The sequence below is a fragment of the Anas platyrhynchos genome, chromosome Z, assembly GCF_047663525.1.
Source record: "Anas platyrhynchos isolate ZD024472 breed Pekin duck chromosome Z, IASCAAS_PekinDuck_T2T, whole genome shotgun sequence".
Lineage (NCBI taxonomy): Eukaryota > Metazoa > Chordata > Aves > Anseriformes > Anatidae > Anas > Anas platyrhynchos.
In genome coordinates, this window is record NC_092621.1 from 37,253,945 (window position 1) to 37,275,255 (window position 21,311).

The 21,311-nt window shown below is 40.2% G+C and overlaps 1 protein-coding gene across 5 annotated transcripts in view; it reads right to left on the bottom strand.

Annotated features, from left to right (window-relative positions):
- Positions 1–21,311, bottom strand: part of MLLT3 (MLLT3 super elongation complex subunit) — a 146,144-nt gene that overhangs the window by 97,166 nt on the left and 27,667 nt on the right. Inside the window, exon 1 of one of the 5 annotated variants that reach the window (XM_038170969.2) lies at positions 1,095–1,448. The exons of the other annotated variants lie outside the window; for them this stretch is intronic. Within the exon in view, the coding sequence (XP_038026897.1) occupies positions 1,095–1,119 (25 nt within the window). The 5' untranslated portion in view covers positions 1,120–1,448. Of the gene's footprint in view, positions 1–1,094; positions 1,449–21,311 lie in introns of those variants that run through there. 5 annotated transcript variants of the gene reach the window in all.

A 21,311-nucleotide genomic window follows, 5' to 3' on the forward strand; every position in this document is an offset into this window, starting at 1 on the left:
GACCTGCAATTATCACAAGATAATTAGAAGCAATTGAATGAGGTCATACTCAATATAGATATTGCGGTAAAGTATGTTTATACATACTACATTACACAGAGTGAAATAATTGAGTCACATGTCCATTTATTCAAAATGTTACAGCACTAGGAATTCCTAAACAGATTTACTACCTGATTTGAGCAGTGTATCAAATATTGACAATTTCGTTCCTAAGCAAAACTTATTTTCAAGTCTTACACTAGTAAATTGTTTTCCTAAAAAGCCATTTGCTCAAATATTCTTAATTGGTAAAGCATGTTTTTCTAAAAGTAAAGAGACTTTCAATCTTTTGATATGAGTCCTAAAGAGGAAGCCAGAATCCTAAGCAATGTTATTAGATGTTTCAATTATATGCTTTACTATTAAACACTTCATTAAAAGACAAGCAAGCAAAAGCTTGCTGCAATCAAATCCACTAAAATTAAAGAAGCTACAGTACTGGATGGCAGTCACTGACAGCAGTTCAAGGGTTTCAAGGGAGAAACAAGGTTTTTACATGGTTACTCTTTACCGGGGTGAACTGCCTTTGTACAGGATAACATCCTCCTGACACAACTTTCCTCAGCACTGGTTCTTACCAACATATGGTAAACAGATGTGAAAGGAAAAACGTGTTGGGAAGCAGAATCTGCAAGCAGAAAGCTAATAAGATCAAATTAAAGTTAAAGTATCAGCTAATTATTTTCTGTTAGTCTTCTTTACTTTATAAAGGGAATACTCACTCGTACACAAGACCAACTGACCTCTCTTGCTATTCAAAACAATTCCTAACCTGCAGGGGTATTATTTTCACAGTTTCATACTTTGAGGGAGTTAATGTGTATTGACAAAGCAATCATGTCACAAGGGTAGCTGCAACAAGTGAGATTTTGCCATCAATATCCACATATTGCACCCAACATGAACAATAGTGAGAGGGTCACTGCAGCTGCCTTTTACAGCCTGTAATATTAAGTGTCAAAAACAGCACAACTGAGTAATGATCTGAGAAGCAAAGCAAAATCACAAACCAAACAGCATCTTCCTTCAAAAAGTACCACACACTGCCTTACCTAACAGCCAGGATTTCTTCTGCATTCTTCGTTTGGGTGATTATAACAGGCTTTCAAAAATATCCGGTTTTCAATCAAGACATCAACATTGCTAGAAGGATCAAACAGCTGATGCAGAACACAGTAAGGACAAGGTATATGACTCGTTCTTCCCCTCAGTTCTAGGCTGGAACAACAGCTTGGTAAAAGAGAAAAAAGGAAGCAGTTTCCTCTCAACTTTCCCAATCTTTCATTGCTTTCCATTCTGCATCTTTACCTATGTACCTCATTATTTAATTTTACTATAGGAAATTGGGCATTTTTTATGTGCCACAAGCACTGGTGTGAGTTCTCTGCTAGCTCACTTGAAAAACATGATTCTATCAAAGCATCCCTTATCCCTGCTTCTCCCACGCATTCTCACAAATACCCCAGACTTCCACTATCTCATCTTAAGCTTCAAAGTAAAACTGATGTTGAAATACCTCTTGCAACACTTCTTTTTACAGACATGTTTGTACATGCTACTGCCTGCACAGGGGAGGACATCTGCCCACACGGGAATGTGCATCGTCACATCCATGTAAGTATTCATTCTCTCCACCACGCATCTTAAATGCTCAGCACATCAATAACACATTTATGCTGAAGTAGCAAATGAATACTAATTTAGATATTATTTCATGACATTGCTATTCTAACTTGTAGATTGTGAAAAGAATTTAGTGACAACATAGAAGTATCTCAACAATACAGGAACCAGTTACTAATGCAAGGGTTGGCCACTCAACACATTTTACCAAAATCTAAGCCATTCTATTCTTCCATCACAGTATGAGTTGATTCAGGGAACCATTACTTAAAGATCCTGCCCGCTGGGTGCTCTAACAGTTCTGAAGCTCTTCCAAGGCAGAGTGGTGCCACCAAATCAGTAACAGAACACCATGCACGCGCAGTACTATTGATGGTAACTGGCTACTAAATCAAAACTCTTTTTTCAAAGACTACAGTGATGGTAAGAAATTAAATCAGACTGATGTCAAACCATTTTGTTTGGGCAGCAACAGCCTGTGGAAACCTCATAAGGAACATGTTATCCAAGACCCTCTTCAAAAAGAAAACAGCAACACAAAAACAAAACCATCAACAAAAAACAGGTCTTAATTCAACAAGCTTTTAATACAAATAGAAGCTCCAAAGAAATTCTCATGCATAGTCTCCAGTGATGTGAAACTTAAGCCAGCATGGCTATAGTTCTGCTCCAAGCTGTTTTATAATTATAAACTGCCACGATCAGTAACTGCTGGTCAAATTTAAAGTCACATATCACATGGCTTTTGTAAGCACAGAATTTTTGTGCTCATTCGCCTTCACAACATCACAGAATCATATAATGGTTTGGATTAGAAGGGACTTTAAAGATCACCTAGTTCCTACCCCCTGCCATGGGCCTCCCAGCAGATCAGGTTGCTCCAAGCCCCATCCAACCTGGCCTTGAACAACTTCAGCACACATCTCTGCAAATCACTGGTGCTCAGTGAAGCACTGTTCCTTTACAACATATTTGGTCCAAACCAGTTTGATAGGCACTATAGTTCCCATCCACAAGGTCTCCAAATAAGGAAGAAAATCTCATTACACAGAAGAGAAACACACAATTAAATTGAAGAAAAAATAGGAAATTATCTCCTGAAAGCTCTATAACAAGCTCAGTTCAAATAAGCTTCTGTAACAACAACAAAAGGCAGAACTATGTTAACAGCACTTTCAATTTGCTCATTTGCACAACTGACTGTGTGCAGGAAGGAGGAAGAGTTGTTAATCTGCTGCTCTTGCATCTGTGCGGTGTTTTCTATTCTTCATTTTTCTAGTTAACATTTTACTATTTGTTTTATAATCTATTTTCTGTCAGAAAAGATGTACAAGCTAGAGTTAATGCTTCTCTTGGCTCCCAGTTACAACCACAAGACACTAGTAAATGTAATTATGCAGTCTTAGCACTGCATTAGCAATTTCTTGCAGTGACTGTAAAACAGAACTGAATGACAGCACTACAAGAGTTTAACACAGATCTCCTGGTGATTGTTTATGCTGAGGACAAGACAGAACACACACACGCACTCTCTGTCTCTCCCCCACGCTCCAAGCAATCAGTGACAATCTCTAGGAGAGCTGGACACCCCCAGGGAAAAGGTCAGGTACCTGGCAGTCAGTCAGAACGCTGCACCAGTGTACACACTCGGTACTACAGTAATCAGGAAAGGTAATTTAATTGGTCTCTTCCTTCTTTTTAGTAACTTGAATTCATTCAGAGCTCTTCATTGTTTCTACATCTTTCTGGCATGAGTCCTCATTTACAAGTTTCTCCTACCGATCAGATTTATACATGACTGCATAATACTTTCTACTTGACAGCATCCTGTGAGATATTCTGTTATTATATTTGGCAGAAATCTAAAGGTATCTGGCAGAAATCTTGAAGAACAAGGCATAATTCATCTTTTCTTACAGTTTGATATTTGTATATATTTTCACCACTGCAGCTACCTCAGTATCACTTTTAGTAAATAAAATGTTCTAACAGTAGGGATTTTCTGCCAAAAGGCAGCACCAGCCCCCAAATAAAAATCAAAAGGTAAACCAGGGACACTTTGTCTTCTATAATCTACCTTTAATTTTTGTCTTTGATAGCCGTAACAGAAACTGCTTTCACATCTTAGTATAAATATTGTCCTATCTACAGCATCTAACAAAAGGTGATCACACCATCCCACACGATCATCACTTCTGAATAAAAGGCAGGTTTTCCTATAGTCTTTCCCAGCTCCGAGATCTGATTACATCAGAGACACTGCAAAGCTTCAAATTGGAAACAAAGCAGACAAACAATCTAACCTATTGTCTGGAGTTTGCTGGGAAACACGGGACACAACCAAACCCTCTCCCTCATTTGTCAAGTTCCATCTCAACTCGGCCATGATCCGTCTCCTCACTGTCCATGCTAGCACACAGCTCTTTGCTCACTTCTTGTGTAAGGACATTTCCTAGCAACTTTCCACCCAGACCTATCCATGGCTGCTTTTAGAGATGAGGTGGACAGGAACCACCAATACTTCTTTGGTATGGGGAGCATGCAGACGGGCTCCCATCACCTTTAATCACTACCTCTCTTCGGTGGAGAAGTCAGGAACATAACTTGAGCACTCATACGCCAGCAAACTGAGAAGGAAGAGATGTTCACAACCAAGCCTCGGAGAGTAGGAAAGATACATCTTCAGTTGTGACCGGTCGAAACTACAAATGGTGGAGAGGTAGGGGGAGAAGGAAGAAGGGAAGGAGGTTTTAATCTACTAGCACCATCAGCTCTAGGAAAGACAGAATGGAATGAAAATGAGTTAACTTATACAGAGTCGTGTAATGAATAAGCAACAGAGCCTGAAGAACCCTGATTCCCTGTTTGACTGAGCACATATACGAGACACTGGGTGTTGAAATGTCCCAACACATGGCTACTGCACTGCTGCTTTCTTCCAGGTTCTCCCTTGCTGCAGTCCACACAAACCAGTAAACAAGCACACTGAAAAACACCCTTCCTCAATACATACAACATACCCATTCCCCTGCCTCTCATTATTTCCTTTCTCGCGTATACAGTCTGTCAAGGAAAGGCTTACTAGCACAGACATATAAAGGAACTGGGCTTGAAACAAACTAACAAAAAACCACTCCAAGGATACCAACACAGAGTTATAACACAGTATATGTCTGGCTGTTCTCTCACTTCCAAAGGTATTTTCAGATGCTTAAGAACACTGTTGCAACTGAAGAGAACAACTTTGGCAAGCAAATGACAAAAACAATTTTTGTAGTCTAAAAAGTGCACAGAACCTTAAAATAAGAGCTCAAGTTCAGCTTTCATTCCAGCCAAATGTAACTGTATACTTACTACACATGCCTTTTATTTCTCTGGTCTGCAAACCATTCCTGTCAAATCCCAAAAGCAAGCGTTCAGTCCCAAGGTCACTACAAACACATACTTCTCTCTCTTCCTCTCTCTCTGTAAATCAGTTTTGGTACATTTTTGGAGGATTTTCAGTCTTCTTGAAGCAACAATAAGGCTTTTCACCATGTCAAATTGTTATTCTAAATCCCCCAAAGGCCTTTATTACTGCTTTATGGGCCTTTGTTATTGCAGTGTAATTGCTACCTTCCAAAACTGCTTTCTGAAAAGCTTGTCCACAGCCACTTAGAAAAGCTGGCCGGGAAAATGTGCTGGCCTTGTATTTTGGACATCCCAGCACGTGAGAATGTTTCTAACCAGACCAGTGCAAGAGATGGACAGCTAGTTATTCTCTAGTAAGTCATGTTTCTGACTCTAAGAAGAAAAAACACAGCATATAAATTACTACAGAAACTTATGCCCTCGCTCCTCTTTCCATGCACTGGTTTTTATACAGCAAGCAGCCTTCAGCCTTTGAGTTGGCTACTCACTTGGCCCTCACCCTGCTCACCACCACCCAGACCATCCACCTGTCCACAGGGCACAGTAATCCCAAGGGGGGGACACGTTCTGTGGTCACAAACTTGCCGGACAGAATAAAAAGTGTTTTAAAAGGATTTTTCGCACAAAACTGCATATTAAAAGAATCATTTACAGTTAAAGGGCAATCACTAAAATTAAGGACAAATTTACACACCCACAGTAATCTCTTAAGAGGACTACACACATCACTGGCATTATTTTCACCTACAGATTCTCTATAACAAGGGCTTTCAAAGCTGCGTTCTCAATATATTTATTTTAGGAAAATCATATGACTTAGAGAATTGTGGTGGTTATGCTTTTATATAGAATTATGCTATGTGTTGGAGATACTTCAGTTCATTTTCAGTCACAAGAACTAGAAATAAGCACAATAAATGTGAAGGAGAAAGGCAAAGGAAACTCTGCCTCTCTCAGAAAGTATGGAAAAGTCATACTGATGAAAAAAGATGCTTTACAGTGATAGTTCTTTTCTTCGACTTTAGATTACTTCAATTTCTCCCCGAACTTCATTTCTACGACTGCCCCTATTCCTGCCTTCTCCTGTTAAATGAAGATTTTGCTTTTCTGTTACTCAAGGTGCTTCCCCAGTAATTTCATAGCACCTGTCTCAAAGGTGATTTGTTCTTCCACACTGAAACTGGAAGAGAGTATAGAAGCTACATTTAGAGAGGGAGTAAAACAAACTACAATAAACACTCAACTTTGGCAAGGAGAGAAAGCCACTATTCTGCTGCTGTTACACAAATTAGCAGAGACACTTCCCTTATAAAGAAATACCCATAAAAGATATTTAGAATGTCTACCTGCTGTTTCAAGCCCCTCACCTCCAAGTGAAGTTGCAAATCCCCTTCTTTTAAGCTGAAGCTACCATTCAGTATTACTGATTTTTCCTTACTCCCCTCCACTCTCATTTACTTTCCTGGAGTGAGCCAGCATAGAAGTGCTGGGATTTATTGTCTCAAGGAGTCTGCTCTGCCTGATGTTCACCTTCATTTTTAAGGATTTTAGTATCATTTCTGTTTAGCAAGGTTTAGCTGAATTCATTTATAATTACTCTGCTCTATACTTCCTATCCATTCTGCTATTCCTGATTGATGAACATTATTTCTCATGATATTTTTCCCAGCAGACCTTTGGAGAGTTAAGCAGATGAAGTCAATCACCTTTTTTTTTTTTATCCATTATTTAAGTAGTGAAGACACAGACAGCTTTTTATTTTACATTCTCCATCTATTAATTGCACTATTACCTATCTGACCTAGCTGACAAACTGATTCGTCAGTCAAGCAAAAGACAATGGGAAAGAAGAACCTTCCAAACCCTATATATACACATCATCTAATTTTGAAGAAGTTACCACTTCAGCCTTTAGAACTCCATGCTAAGGCAGACCTGTTGTACTATCATATTTTACATATTTAGGTCATACTGTTTAGCATCTGCAAAATATCTTTGCGTATTACAACCAAGGAACTGTTTAAGACTACCTCAGAAGTTTAACAAGGACACCACTTTCCTGACATTGCAACTAATATCATTTACAAAGGTAGATGTGAAGATATGCATTAATTCTAATGACAAACCCCCATATGTTACAAGACAATTTGTACTTCCATGTCTCAAAATAATTTCTCCTATTTTTGCACAGCACGTTTTTGTTTTTAAGAAACACACGTGATGTAAACATTCATTTAAACAGATGTACTGCAGACATGCAGTTGTAGCCATGATGGTTCAAGAACCTCATAAAGTATGCTGACTTGCTGTAAGCATAAATTAGCAAAAAAAAAAATCAGAAATCTGATAAGTTTAGTATAATGCCTTTCCTCATAATTCACATCAAAAGAAGAGAGCATTCCTGAAGCTCACTCATTTGTTTCCCCAGCTCTGTTAGTTGGCTTATTAATTCCAAGCAGCATGTTTTCACAGAGGGTGAAGGGTGAGCAGGAGAGAAAGAACAGCAAAATGACTTGGAGTAACTTGGTCTCCAGAAATTGATGTCATTCTGGCATCTGATACATTCATTCTCTCAGAACTCCACAACCCAAAGACATCAAAAAATGATCACCAAAGCAGTAGTGTGGTACGGCTTCAACAAAGCTGGTATTTCCCAATGACACCAGCCCTTCCCACATTTTGTCCCCACAAATTTTGAGCTGAAACACTGTAAAAGATTCATTCTTTTAAACAAAAATACCAGCCTTCTTTACAGGGGGATTCACTTACAACGTCTGTTCTATGGTTTCCTTGAATTCAAATTCCCTGAAGTTTTGAAGATCAAAAATCTGGAGAGGATGTTTTCTTCCTTAATGTTCTTAAGAGTTCGATTACTTTTTTTTGCTTTGTTTTGCTTTAGAAGGTTAATTGCCAGAAGTGAGCAGGTTTCCTATAGGAAGGACTATGAAGGAGACAAGGAACACCCACCACAAAGTACTGTCACAACTAAACAGGCTGTACACAAAAAATGTCATTAAGAGTATGAGAAGAAATCCATCATCACGGACTTGATTTAAAGGTCCGGCCATATCTTCCCACACTCAAGATGTTGGTTAAAACATAGGAGCACCATGTGGTATGGAAGTGTTCATGTGAGGTCTGTGATGGGCAGATGACCTATCTCTGAGGTCACAGAGCTCTAGTGGTGATGCATGGGGTGGGGGGGAAGATCACATACCCCTATCTTTCTCCAGCAAAGAACCCATCTTTCTTCCTTCAATCAGATCAGAAACGTTATCGAAAAAACGCTCAGTTCACATGTTCTCTTAAAGGGCTGTTAAAATTTTAGAGGGGAATCTTTATACCAACTTCATGGAATTCCACTTGAATTTCTAAGCAATTGCTGAGAATTCCTATGTAAGTTATTACAATTGCCTATAATGAAAGTGATTTTTTTTAAGCATATATTCTTGTGTCACACAGATGGGCAATAGAGATGTCGCATAACACAAATACCTGATATTTGTCGTAGAGAGTAACTTCTGAGAACATGATGAAACCTCATAATGTTACTCAGTTTTAATTAAGTTAAACTGACTAAACTGATTGTTCAGTATACACTACCATACACTGTATTCTTACACTACATAAGTTTTAAGGAACTGTAGTGCAAAAAAGAACAGCATGTATATATGAGAAGTACCAGACATTTCACTTTCAACAGATTTTAAATAGAACAAGCATAAAACAGGCTGTTAGAGGCATTAGTAACTGTTCAGCATTTAACATCAGAGACGCTAAAAAGAATTTCTATTGGCAACCAGTATTATCTCCTGAAAAAAAATCAATTATAAATTCAAATCTTTTTTGCTTGATCTCATCTTCTAAATGTACACAGCTAAACAAAGTTGAATTTAATATTAAAATATCTCACAGTACATTACTACATTGTTAGTAGAGTAGATCTATTCCTGCATCTCACTTCTTTTCTGAAGCTGATAATGTCTCCTCTGGAAAAACGTCTTCACAAACTCTGCACCTAGCACAGTATCTGACTAAAGACAAAGCAAGTCACAGTCACCCAAAGCAACTACACACACAAAAAAAAAAACACATTTCCAAGTTTTTAGAGGTCAACTGCACATCTGAAAAAATGAACTGCATATTGTTCTTCCAAACAATGCATACTTTGATTTAAAGCTTTGTGTCTTTCCTCTGAAAGCTTTGCCCTTTACTTCATAGAAGAATTTTAACTGGAAGAATTTTTAAATTCAAGGAACAACAGTAAGCTTCTGATGCTGGCAAAGACTGAAATCTAATGGAAAATAAAGACAGAATTTCACACTCTCCCATGATAGCTTATCAAAAAGATTATTCAAGGCTGATCTTAGACTATGCTAAAAAAGAACAGAATTACTCCTGTCTACAATAAAGATTATAGTCTGTATTATGCAGCCGTAGTCCCTCATTTTAAATCACATGCACCAGTAATTGGAGGAAAGTTTTTCAACAGTATAGTGCAGCTCTGAACAGCCTGCCTGTCAGGATGTAGAATAAGTGGAGATCCTACATATGAAGCTCAGGAAGAAAAAAGCACCTATCGTTGGCTATCAACAGCAGCTGCTGTGCCCTCAACCAACCTGTAGGCCAAGGGATGCCTGTGACCACAAAACACATGCACTGAGGGCTGCTAACATGGGACCTTCTCCTTGCTGGTGCTGGACTCCACAGCTCCAAGCAGGCAGAGCTGGGCACGTGCATCTCAATTGAGCTCTGCACCCCAAACACCTCACGCAGCATCGCTCGTTGTTATAGTCCTGTTGCAGAGAGGCAATATTTGTAGTTGAACTTCTCAAACAAGAGGAAGCATTAGTTTGGAAGTATCCATTTAGGAAATATTTCTAGAGTGAGTTTTGATGTCCTTATGTGGCATTGTTTTCCCCCCTAGAACTCTGCCTGTCCATTCCTCCCCTCCATTCAAAAAGCTTTCTGGTTTTGGGACAATGAGGATTGAAAACAAGGGATGTATTTTTCCTCCAAAATGCATCGATTCTATTGCACTGAGAACAAACTTAGGGAGAAAAAAAAATAAGCGTTTAAAAATGCTTTAAAAAGCAACAACCGTCATCTTTAAATTTAATTACACCCCATTCTTTCAGAATCCTGAAGGTTAAAAATAGAAGTTTCCTAATCAAAAAAAAAAAAAAAAAAAAGGCCACCACTTTTAAAGAGTATTTTTTGTTCTTTTTTTTTTTTTTTTAAAGCAGATATGACTTTCTCAAAGTTTCAGCCATCTCTAACATAAGTTTTAAGACACCTTCACCTCTACACCAAAAATTTTGGCATAACAGGACAGCAGCGATCTCAGCTAGCCTTCCACAGGCCAAAAGATGACAAACACAAACAATGTATGTCCCCTCCCTGCCCTGCCATCCCCACACCAGCACACCATATTTCTCAGACAAAGTGCTTTAACCTACAGTACAAGCTCACTTGCAACTCAATTCATAATGATATGATAGCCACACGTTCGGATTTTAGTAAGTTCATTTTAAAAGCAAGTGATCAGGTTAGATACAAAAACACCTCCTCACAAGTAGACTATACACCAAGAAGCTACTCTGCTTAGTAACAGGAAAGTCTGCAAGGAACAGAGATGCTTACTACCCACCCGCTCCACCTTCCCTCAGGAGAGAAGCCTGCTGGCAATCCCCAGCCCAGCCAGGTGCTTGGGCAGAGCTGGCTGGTTTGGGAAAGAAAAGGGATCCCCCTGGAGCAGCAGTGAGACACCTCTATTCCTCCCCATACACCCTGCTGCCGAGAGGGCTCACAAGCTGCTCTCTGGCATAGAACCTGGTTCCTTAAACACACAGCACATTTCCACAGCTGTCATCTTCCTCCATCTTCTTCGCTGAGCGTGACATCCTTCAACACTGCACTACCTTAGGGATGATGGTATTTTACGGCGTTGTTAGCAGTTCTTCTGCCTAGTACTACCTCCATCTTTCACAACATCCCTGTTAGATTCAAATATTAAAAAGCCCCACTAATCACAGAGCCCCACCAAATCAGCAAAGTACACATAGAAATGTGAGTTAGGTAAAACAATCAAAGCTTTTGTTCTGAATATAGACAGATGTTACTCGCATGCCATTATTTTAATCTCAAAACAAAACAGATAAAGAGTTTACAAACCAATCACAATTGCTAGCTAAACAGTTTAAGGCCAAGTGGGGACTACTCCAGTTATCTTTGCTAGCCTAACAGCTCAGTGCTTATAGACCTTTGTCTTGAACATGAAACATGGTCATGATTAAAATGACTTATCTCAAAACTTACAGGTGGGAGGCGTTCCAAGGGCAGAATCAGCACTTACTTGCTCGAATCATGGTACCTGAGTTATGTGTCTTCTGGAAAAAAATATTTTATCTACCATAATCATTTATGAATTACCAGAGACTGTGAACACTAAAGGGAGTGTAGCAAAACAATCAACAAAATCCACATACAAACCAATACAAAATTTGGCATTTACATCATACTGTTTGGAATTAAACAGAGACTGGTAATGAACAACATACTGCTCCCAAACCAACACCCAGTAGCACCAGGGGGAAGCAAAGCAGAACCAATACACAGTTACCCTGCCCATCAAAGCCTGTCACTGGCACCCAGTTCTCAATGATAATTATTTAATCAATGCCAAATTCTCCAGGTTTCTGTTAAAGGCAACATTGTTCAACAACCCATTTTCACAGAGGGGAATAGTTCAAGCATTCCGCACTCTCCAGGACACTACGTTTAGTCTTTGCATCATAAGAAACCTTCAGTCTCCCCTGCATTATGTCCAAGTACTAGCTGTTTGAAATTTCATATTTGCATTATTTAATTGGCACCACATGAGGGACATTGCAGCTGCTGAGTAATATTTCTCATAGGCCTCTCCCTACAGGGGCATTAATGACTACAATCAGCCCAGTCCCACCTCCCTGCCCAGTGATTTAATTTCCTCTACAGTATGGCTTTCAGCTTGCCTTTGAATACCTCCTTGGCCAGCACTGCACAGCAGACCCCTGTTCTGTCATTCCAGAGAGCTTATGGTGTATGGTGGCTGGTCTATGGCCAGCCTGCAAGATGTAATCAGTCATGTCACTCACTGTTCTCCTGAAGACCCCTGTTAAAACAAGAGCTGCAGAAAGGCTCAGGGTTGATTGGGTTTACTGCCCAGCCCCACATCGGCCAACACATCACTGAGTTAAGGGAACCTCTCGCAGCAAAAGAAAAAAACAAAAACAAAAGCTGTACACTGGAGAAACTGCCATTAAAAAGCTGAAAAACTAGCATGGTAAAACAAAAGAGCTAGCAAAGTTAAGCTTTTGCCAGGGTTAAAACACCAAAAAAAAAAAAAAAAAAAGAAAAAAAGAAAAGCAACCAAACTGTAAACTTGAAACAAGACACAGAAGCATGACATGAAAAACATACTATATTTTGGTACAGCTCATGAACAGGATGGGAAGTCCTGGCATACATGTCACATACAAAAGGAATTAAATAACTTTTTTTTTTTTAAATCTGGATTGTATTAATTGCTAGTGATTCTATTTTTAACCTTCCCTGCTTTACTTTGCCAACTTTACTTCAACTCCAGTGTCCTCAAAGGCACTCAATCTTCAGAAGTTGTCACAACTCCCAGAAGTTTTTCAGCTTCAGTGATTCTTAGTGATTCAGTGATTCTTATCTTCAATGATTCTAGACAAATTTTGGCAGTTGCAAGAAACAAGAGAATGGGAGCAATAAATGTTGGCACACCTTACTTCATCCATTTAACAGCCTTCTTCAACAGGCTCCTTCATTTAACAAGCTTCTTTAAACACTATCGATGACAAATTCTTTAAACAGGAACATTTTCATTCATATCAGTGGTCCGAGTTGAGCTCCCATCTTTCTGTACTACAAAGAAAGCATACCATCTCATCTCTGGGAACCAACACAATCATTTACACCACTTCAGTGGAGCTTGAGTTACATGTTGCTGTTGGGTAGTAAAACCAGTGGCTGTGCTTTTACCTTGCTGAAGAGGAGGGGCTCAGCTGTGTTTAACGTGGCTGAAATGGCAAAGACTGTTCACACCACACAAAGTTAACAATCATCTCTTCTGAAGACAAGAAATGGAGTGTAGGTTTCCATTTTGGGTCCAGGAAGGAAATACACAGCATGCAAAGAACATGCAAGTTAGACCTTGCCTTTTAGGGGTCCCAAAAAAGAAGGCTATCTGATAGACAGCAGTTACTATGTTAGTCCTGCAGCTGTAATATATTCCACTGAAATTAAGCAATTCCTTGCACAGGGAGTCTACAATTAACACTGAGGTATTTAATAGTCATGTTACAAGTACTTTTTGCATGATTAAGATTAATTATAGAACATCAACTTCAATTGGGTTATGCTAAAAGAAGGCATTCTGAGAAGACATAGAAACGTGGTCATTAGCAACTTGCTATGCTCCTATAAAATAGGAAAGAAATGTGCATTAGAGGATTTACTTCCTGTAGCAGCTTAGAATTAATCGACTGTTATTAAGTGCCAGATCTAGTACAGTCAAGGTCGGTAAGCATTCATTGTTCAAAGAACAATTCAAAGCCCTTCAGAAAATGCCCTGCCTACTCCTCTTTGCACTGTGTGAAAGGTGGTCAGAAAAGGCAGCCAACTCCTTGAAGCTGTTTACAGATTTGTTTGCATGTGGGAGTAAGACTGCTAGCATCCCTACTTACATTTGAAGTAATGAGCATGAAGTAGCTCCTCACATGCTATTACTTGAAGTAGTACCGAGAACAAAATGTTGAGCATACAGCATGACAGATTGAAATGGTAAGCTGCAGTTCATGAACACAGTACTGATAATATGGGAGTAAAGGAGAAACAACCTCAAATACTTCATTTAATCAAAATCTCATTTGGGCAAGTGACCTCAGTGCCTCATGCCCACTTCAGATTAAAAAGTTACTACAGACCAAGCTAAGCCAGTGCTGTAAATTCACATCAGTCAGTCAGGCACACTGAAAGACGTATCACTCAGTTTTTTATGGGACTGGCAACGCAGAGGGAAATACTGCATGTGGTCACTAAACCTGATGTATCCTGAAGCACTACAGCTTTTAATGTCTTGACAAAACAGTACATTTTCCTGACATCTGACTGTCAAAGGCACTGTTAGGAGTGTGAAAAAAAAATGAAGAGGAAGGAAAGAAAGGAATGTCACCTGAAGGGCTGGAAGCACGACTGCAGTACCACGTTGTGCAGCTGAGGCACAATCAGGGACTGCACGCACCCTCTTCGCCCATGGGGAAAGCGAGGTGGGACACGCACTGCCCCGCTGTGTGAGCACATCACGGTGCTGAGCTCTGCTGGTGCACCAAGAATAACATACCATATCGTGAGCAGCTATTCAACTATTGAAAAAAGCGAAGTGATGGCTTTCTTCTGGAAAGGAAACACAAAGGACAGAAACAGTACGGTAACAGTAGAAGGAAGTTTTCAGTCAGGAGATTATAAGGAGGGACATGGGTCATGTGCTGGCTAAGAATTTCCTCCTTCGCATCGATGTGCAAGCGCCCACAGGCACCCTTGCCACAGAGCAGCCCCGCTGATGCCAGGGTACGCAGCCCACAGGGCCCTCCGGGTGGGAGCCAACCAGCCTCACGGAAACTGGGTGGTCAAAAGGGCACAGCTGAAAGGAGGGGAAAAGGAATACAAGGGATGAGCTACAGGAAGGGCTCTGGGCTTGTTTTTAACCACAGAACTGAAGCATGTGATCCTCTCTAGAAGACTAGTACAAGATCTGCAACTCTTGCGATTACAAGTTTTCTTCCTTGTTTTTAACAGTTCAACCCCTCCCCTTGAGCAATTTAAACATACAAACACTGGATTTATTATCCTACAGGAGCATTTAAGCACAGCGGAGAACTGATCATAGACTTCCCATCACATGTCTGGTGGAGAGACCCTGGTCTGAGCACATGGCAGAGCTGTACCCTCTTCAAGGTTCAGCCACCAGTCTCAAGGGAAGGTTTGCCACCACATCTCAGGCTTTCCCTATCTGTAAATCATGATACAGATGCCTGAGAAATGCCTTGAGTTCCATGGGCAAAATTCAAGAGTTATGCATTACCATGGCTGAACCCCACAGAACCTTAGCTGAAAAGTGAAATCACTGCCATTGCTGCAACTACCCCAAATAAGCAGAAAAGTCAAAAAATACTCCTGATCTTAGAGAACCTCACCGAGATGCTCTCTCCAGAGCAGCACAGCCAGTAACTTTCAGAATCACAAAGACAAGGAATGGAGTTGGAAAGGTAGATCACAAGATCCTGCTATGCCTCCCTGCTTTTCTGTCCTCCCAACAGCCAGCAACAGCTCACCAACAGCAACCATCTAGCAGCAGATAAAGCTGTATTCACCATGCTCAACATACTGATGACAAAAGGCTTGATGAGAGGCTGGAAAAGCTGTATGTGTGCCAAAAGAGCCCTCCACATATTTATTTAGAGAAGAGCATTCACTATTCATGCGCTCCCCGCACATCAGAACAGCGGCGTTCTGTTGTGGCATTGACGATGGCACAAGCATTAGAGCTAGAACTGCCTTGCTACGAGGAGAAAGGCTGTGAAGGCAGAGCAGACGTGAACACAAGGCAGCCCACGTGCAATTGACTCCAGGCACAAAGATAGGGAAAGGAAACACAACAAAGGCTGAAACTGCTTGGTTAGGTACTGGGCAGACAATGATAGGAGAAGTCTTGTGGATGACTTTGTAGAAACCGACATTTTCTGAAATGCCCCATATTTAGTCTGACAGCTCAGACAAACTTAGGCATGTACAACAACATGCAGTGGTTGTGCATGGAAGAACACACCTAAAATTTTAGTGTTACTGGCTATGGATTTGTGCATTTTATTATTAGTGGGCAAGTCAAACCTAAAATAAATTTACAGTGTTACAAGCTGTGATCACAATAGGGCAGCCAAAGTTGCTGGATGAAATCAGTCAAAGTTTCAGACATGGATTTGCAATTTGCATGAACAGCAGTCCACACAGAAAACAGAGAAGGTTAATTCAGAACTGAAAACAGGTAAATGGATACCATTAGACAGATATGCAAGTGACCACCCTTCCACATCCTGTCAAACTGAATTAAAATAGAAAGTTACCTTAATTTATAGTAGTAACACGGACCACCAAAAACTTGAACTTCAAACCCGCTAAGTTTCTGTTGGTAGTGATCAGATTTTTTTGTGCGTATGTTTGTTGTTGTTGTTTTGTTTGTTTGTTTTTCTTTTTCATTTGTTTGTTATTGTTTTGCTTCTCTAGGAGGAGAAGAGGGAGAGAAGCCTACTCTGTTCTCTTTGGCTATTCTGAGACCAATAGCTTATTTCTAAAGGCAACACAAAAAGCATTTGGGAATGTGATTTTCCCTTTTAAGTTACTCTGTAAAGGTTATTCGTAAGAGTACTGGTCTACCTGACTTTCACATTCTATTAGGAGGTAGCACAAACTTAAAACTCTCCTTTTATTGCCTTAAGATAATGCATCAATCCTTTCTTGTCTGAAACTTTCAATTAATTGCATTTCATATCACCAAATAAAAAATTAATTCAAATTCTTAGCTAGGCAAAAAGCTATCTGTTTACATCACAAAGCCACATAAAAACAAGACTGACAGCCCTGCAATGAAGGCAGAACAGTAACAAGTCAGTACTCAGAATTGCCGACAGCAAGTTGGCACATCTCAGGAATGAGTGGTAATACCTTGGTCTCACCTCTGAACAGCTGTCCACCATTTACAAGCTCACTCTGTGTTCCTGCATAGACCAGTAAGTGTAAGCGTGGCTGGGATTTCAGAGTACGAATCCATTGTCTCATTAACAGGCTCTGTTCAAACCCCATTTGCTAATGATTGTGTTTCCTTGGGACATATTTCCTCCCTTCTTTAATCCATGATCAACTTGTAAGGCTCTTTGCAGCAGACATATTTCAGCTACTCTGGAGCACTTACATGCCTCACCTCTAATTTTGTTCCAAGGAACTCAGATTCATTCAAGTGTTCTGGAGACAAAGTGCTAACAGGCACTGCCAAGAATCACTTCTTGAAACCTTCACACTAATTAACTGCCAACCACACAGCAGCTTGACCTGCACCTCTCTTTCTCTATCAGTGAAATTATATATTATTCTATCATTTAATAAATACAGTCTAGGAGGGCAGCATACTAAAATATACCTACTGTGTTTTTAACACCTCCAGAATCTCACAGGAAGATCCATACAGAGCACAAGGTAAGATTGAGTGCAACGCTCTTATTAATAAACTTACACCTGACCTCGGGTTTCTTCTGGACTGATGCCGTAAGCCTGCAGTTCTTGGTCTTGAATAATGTCCACTGTCTCTGAGCTTCTGCTAGGGCAGGAAGTCTGCTGGAGGCTTTACCTCCACTCCGACTAGAAACCTGTTTACACAGGTAAAGAAGTTACCAGCTTGATTACAGATTCTTGTACTTGACAGTCATTCCATAATGAAGACATTACAGAACACCCTCCACAAAACAGAAAAGACAAGATGAAGTTGGATTTTGCAGATCCTACTGCTAAAGTAACCTAAAAGCAAGTCATAAGTTAGCAAGTTATCCCAAAACAATAGCAGAAAAGGGAACACCGTTTCAAACAGAGAAATAGCAGTTCCCCACATTTTCCTTTGCAGTAGAAAACTTCAAATCTTTTGAGTAGTTCAACCTTTTTTATACCAAGTACATGCTAGTACAAAAGAAAACAATTAGGTTTATGTAACTCAGTAAAGTACAAGCCATTGAATACGCTTCATGCCCATGTGAAGTATTTTACTCCAAAGAGTTTAAAATGTTATAAAATTACAAATGTGTTCCTATCATCATGGCAGATATGGCCTACTGCTAGAACCATGAGATAATTATGAGTTATTCTAACTCCTCATGCATGGAAGAGAATTGTATTGCAAATCCATCCAGCCATAAAAGCATGACAGCAAAGCAAAAAAAGGAAGAAACATTACAACCAGATGCACGGATGAAAAAATTATTTTATGATTAAATGGGGAAGACTCTCAAGAGGAAAGAGTGGGACATTCTCTGAATTTCGAATGGAAAAAACAAAGAACCCCAGGATGAAAATTGCTTCTACCACCAGATTTCATGCACATGCTTCAAATGCATGGAAAAACGTATGCCTCCCAGACAGCAGGAGAGACACCATAACTCAGGCAGTCCGTTTTCAACACTTTTTCCCCCTCTCTGCTCAGAAAAAATCCAGTAGAATTACTTTCAGGGAAAGATATTAGCCCACAAAGCATGGAAACACTAGCCTGAACAACTGAAGTTTGCAGAAATTGTTTCTTGCAAGAGGACACATCTGTAAGACACCGCTACCAGCTTCATCTGTCAAACTGAACACTAACACCGCACCGACTTGGAAAGGTATAAACCATGCATCTCCAAATGTTATCTTTCAAAACTGCGACACAGCAGTGAAGAAAGAAGTAGCACCATGAAACCACAGATTATTTATCACCACAATCTGTTTTCTCCATTTTTTAGCACTCATGATTCCAGTAAGTGCCAGTTCTTTTCAAACTCCCATTTCTATCCCTAACTTCTGCTGTTCTACTTTTCTAGCCTTCCAGACTAAACTTTGCACACTCCAAATTCCTCTCACTTTCCACCAGAAGAAAAAAAAAAGTAAAATTACCTAAAAGTTAGCAGTTATGAAAACCTTGTACCACCTCACCAGAACCATAATTCCTCCAAATGCCCTGACAAATATGGTCTCCCTATCAAACAGGGAAGACTAGATTTGCCTTATAAATTCCAAGACAGATTAAAACAGAAAGGCAAAGATTATCAAATCTTTTTCAACCCTTGCTTACATTGGTGACTTTACTACCTATCACTAAGTGCAAAACAGCACTGCCATTTTATTTGTATTACATACATCTGAGCAACAAATACACTTCCCATTCTTGTCATTTGTGCCTTTTGCACAAATTATTTTGAAGTTTTACAATTAGTATGCCTATATGTTCTTCAATACATTATCCTCTAGGCAGTTTTCTCTCCAGCATATTTTCCATTGTAAAAACCTAAGCTCTGGCTCCACACATCTGTGGAACTGACATTTGACTTTAATGGAAGTGGGATTCAGCTTCTTCAACTGAGTTTGAAGATGTTTCCCCAGATGGATTATTGCGAGGAATTAAGATAAGAAACATAAAAGGGGAGAGAAGAATGAGTCTCCCATATTTTAAAATAAAATATCCTGCTTTAAATAAAGTAGGATGAGTAGTTTCAGTATCCATGTTAACATGGAAAGCCAAGTAATAAGGACTACTCATGCTTCTGAGGCCATTATGAAGAAAAAGACAACACAGATATCAGCTCCTAAGCACATCTGACTGAAACAAAGATGTTTTACCACGTCTATGTGCTTTCTAGGTGTGTTAGGTCTGTCTGGGATGGAGTCACCTTTCCCTGCAGCAGCCCACACAGTGCTGTGCTCTGCACTCGTAGCTGGAGCAGCACTGGCATCACTCCAGTGTTGTGTCCACTGCTGCATGGTGCTGGCACAGGACCAGGACTCCTTCCAAGCCCCCAAGAGCCAGCAGGCTGGGGGTGGGCAACCGATGGGGAGGGGACATCGCCAGGACAGCTGACCTAAACTGACCAAAGGGATATTCCATAACACCTGATGTCACACTCAGCAATAAAAAGGGGGGCTCTCGTGGAGGAGGGACCTGTCCCTTCTGAACAACCACTATGCATTTTGAGGCCCTGCTTCCCAGGACATGGCCAAACATCGCTTGTTGATGGGAAGTAGAGAATTTCTTTTCCTTCTCTCTGTGCTTCCGCGTGGCCTTATTGTTTTTTTTTTTTTCCTTTTTCTCCCCATTCCCTTTCCCTTTAATTAAGCCTTTCTCATCCCAAACCTCAACTTCTTTGTGTTGTATTTTCTCCCCCTTCCTCTTTGAGGAGAGGGGGAGTGTGAGAGCAGTGGTGGTGGAGCTCGGCTGCCCACTTGAGTAAAACCACCACACTAGGTATGCATGTCTTGCCAGTTCACAACAGGAAAAAAAAAAAAAAAAGAAATAAGCTTTTTTTAAATAAATAATATAATGGGAAAAGTTGTGAATGATAGTCACATTAAGAGGAAGAAAGGGGACTTTTGGCCAACCCCTTTTCAGTGGTTTATGGGGACAGGACAAGGGGCAATGGCCACAAGATGGAGCACAGGAAGTTCCACACCAACATGCGAAAGAACTTCTTCATGGTGAGGGTGATGGAGCACTGGGACAGGCCGCCCAGGGAGGCTGTGGAATCTCCTTCTCTGGAGATATTTAAGGCCTGTCTGGACAACTACCTGGGCAGCCAGCTCTAAGGAACCTGCTTTAGCAGTGGGGTTGGACCCGATGATCTTTCGAGGTCCTTTCCAACCCCTACAATTCTGTGATTCTGTGACTTTAATACACATCCAAAACAGACATGAGGATCATCGACAGACAAAAGAAAAGTATTTGTAGTTCTTTCAAAAAAAATGGTACAATCTAATTACTATTAAGCCTGAAAATCCTATCAATCTGAAAGAAGTCAACATCACTGCACAGCATTACCATCATAAAACAGCCAATTTGGAAGTTTTGTTACCATACTGCTGTAGCTACCAAATGTTGATAAAAAACAATCCAGGGATACAAAACAGCCCCAAAATTTTCACCAGGTGTATTCTACTCTAAATGTTGCCACATACGTAGCATTTTAAAGAAAAACTTTGAGAACAAATGTTCACTTTCTTTGTATGTGAAGAATTTTTCAACAATTTTTCCCCATGCATTAACTCAAAATTTCCAGTACTGTATTCAGCTACGTGCTAGATTATTTGTTTTGGGGTTTTCAAAGTCTGCTCAGAGTAAATTCAATCATATGGGTTTATGGAAGGCAGATCCTGCTTGACGAACCTGATCTCCTTCTATGACAAAGTGACGCGCTGGGTGGGCGAGGGAAAGGCTGTGGATGTGGTCTATCTTGACTTCAGCAAGGCTTTTGACACCATCTACCACAGCATTCTCCTCAAGAAACTGGCTGCTCTGGACTTGGACTGGCGCACGCTTCGTTGGGTTAGAAACTGGCTGGATAGCCGGGCCCAAAGAGTCGTGGTAAATGGAGTCAAGTCCAGTTGGA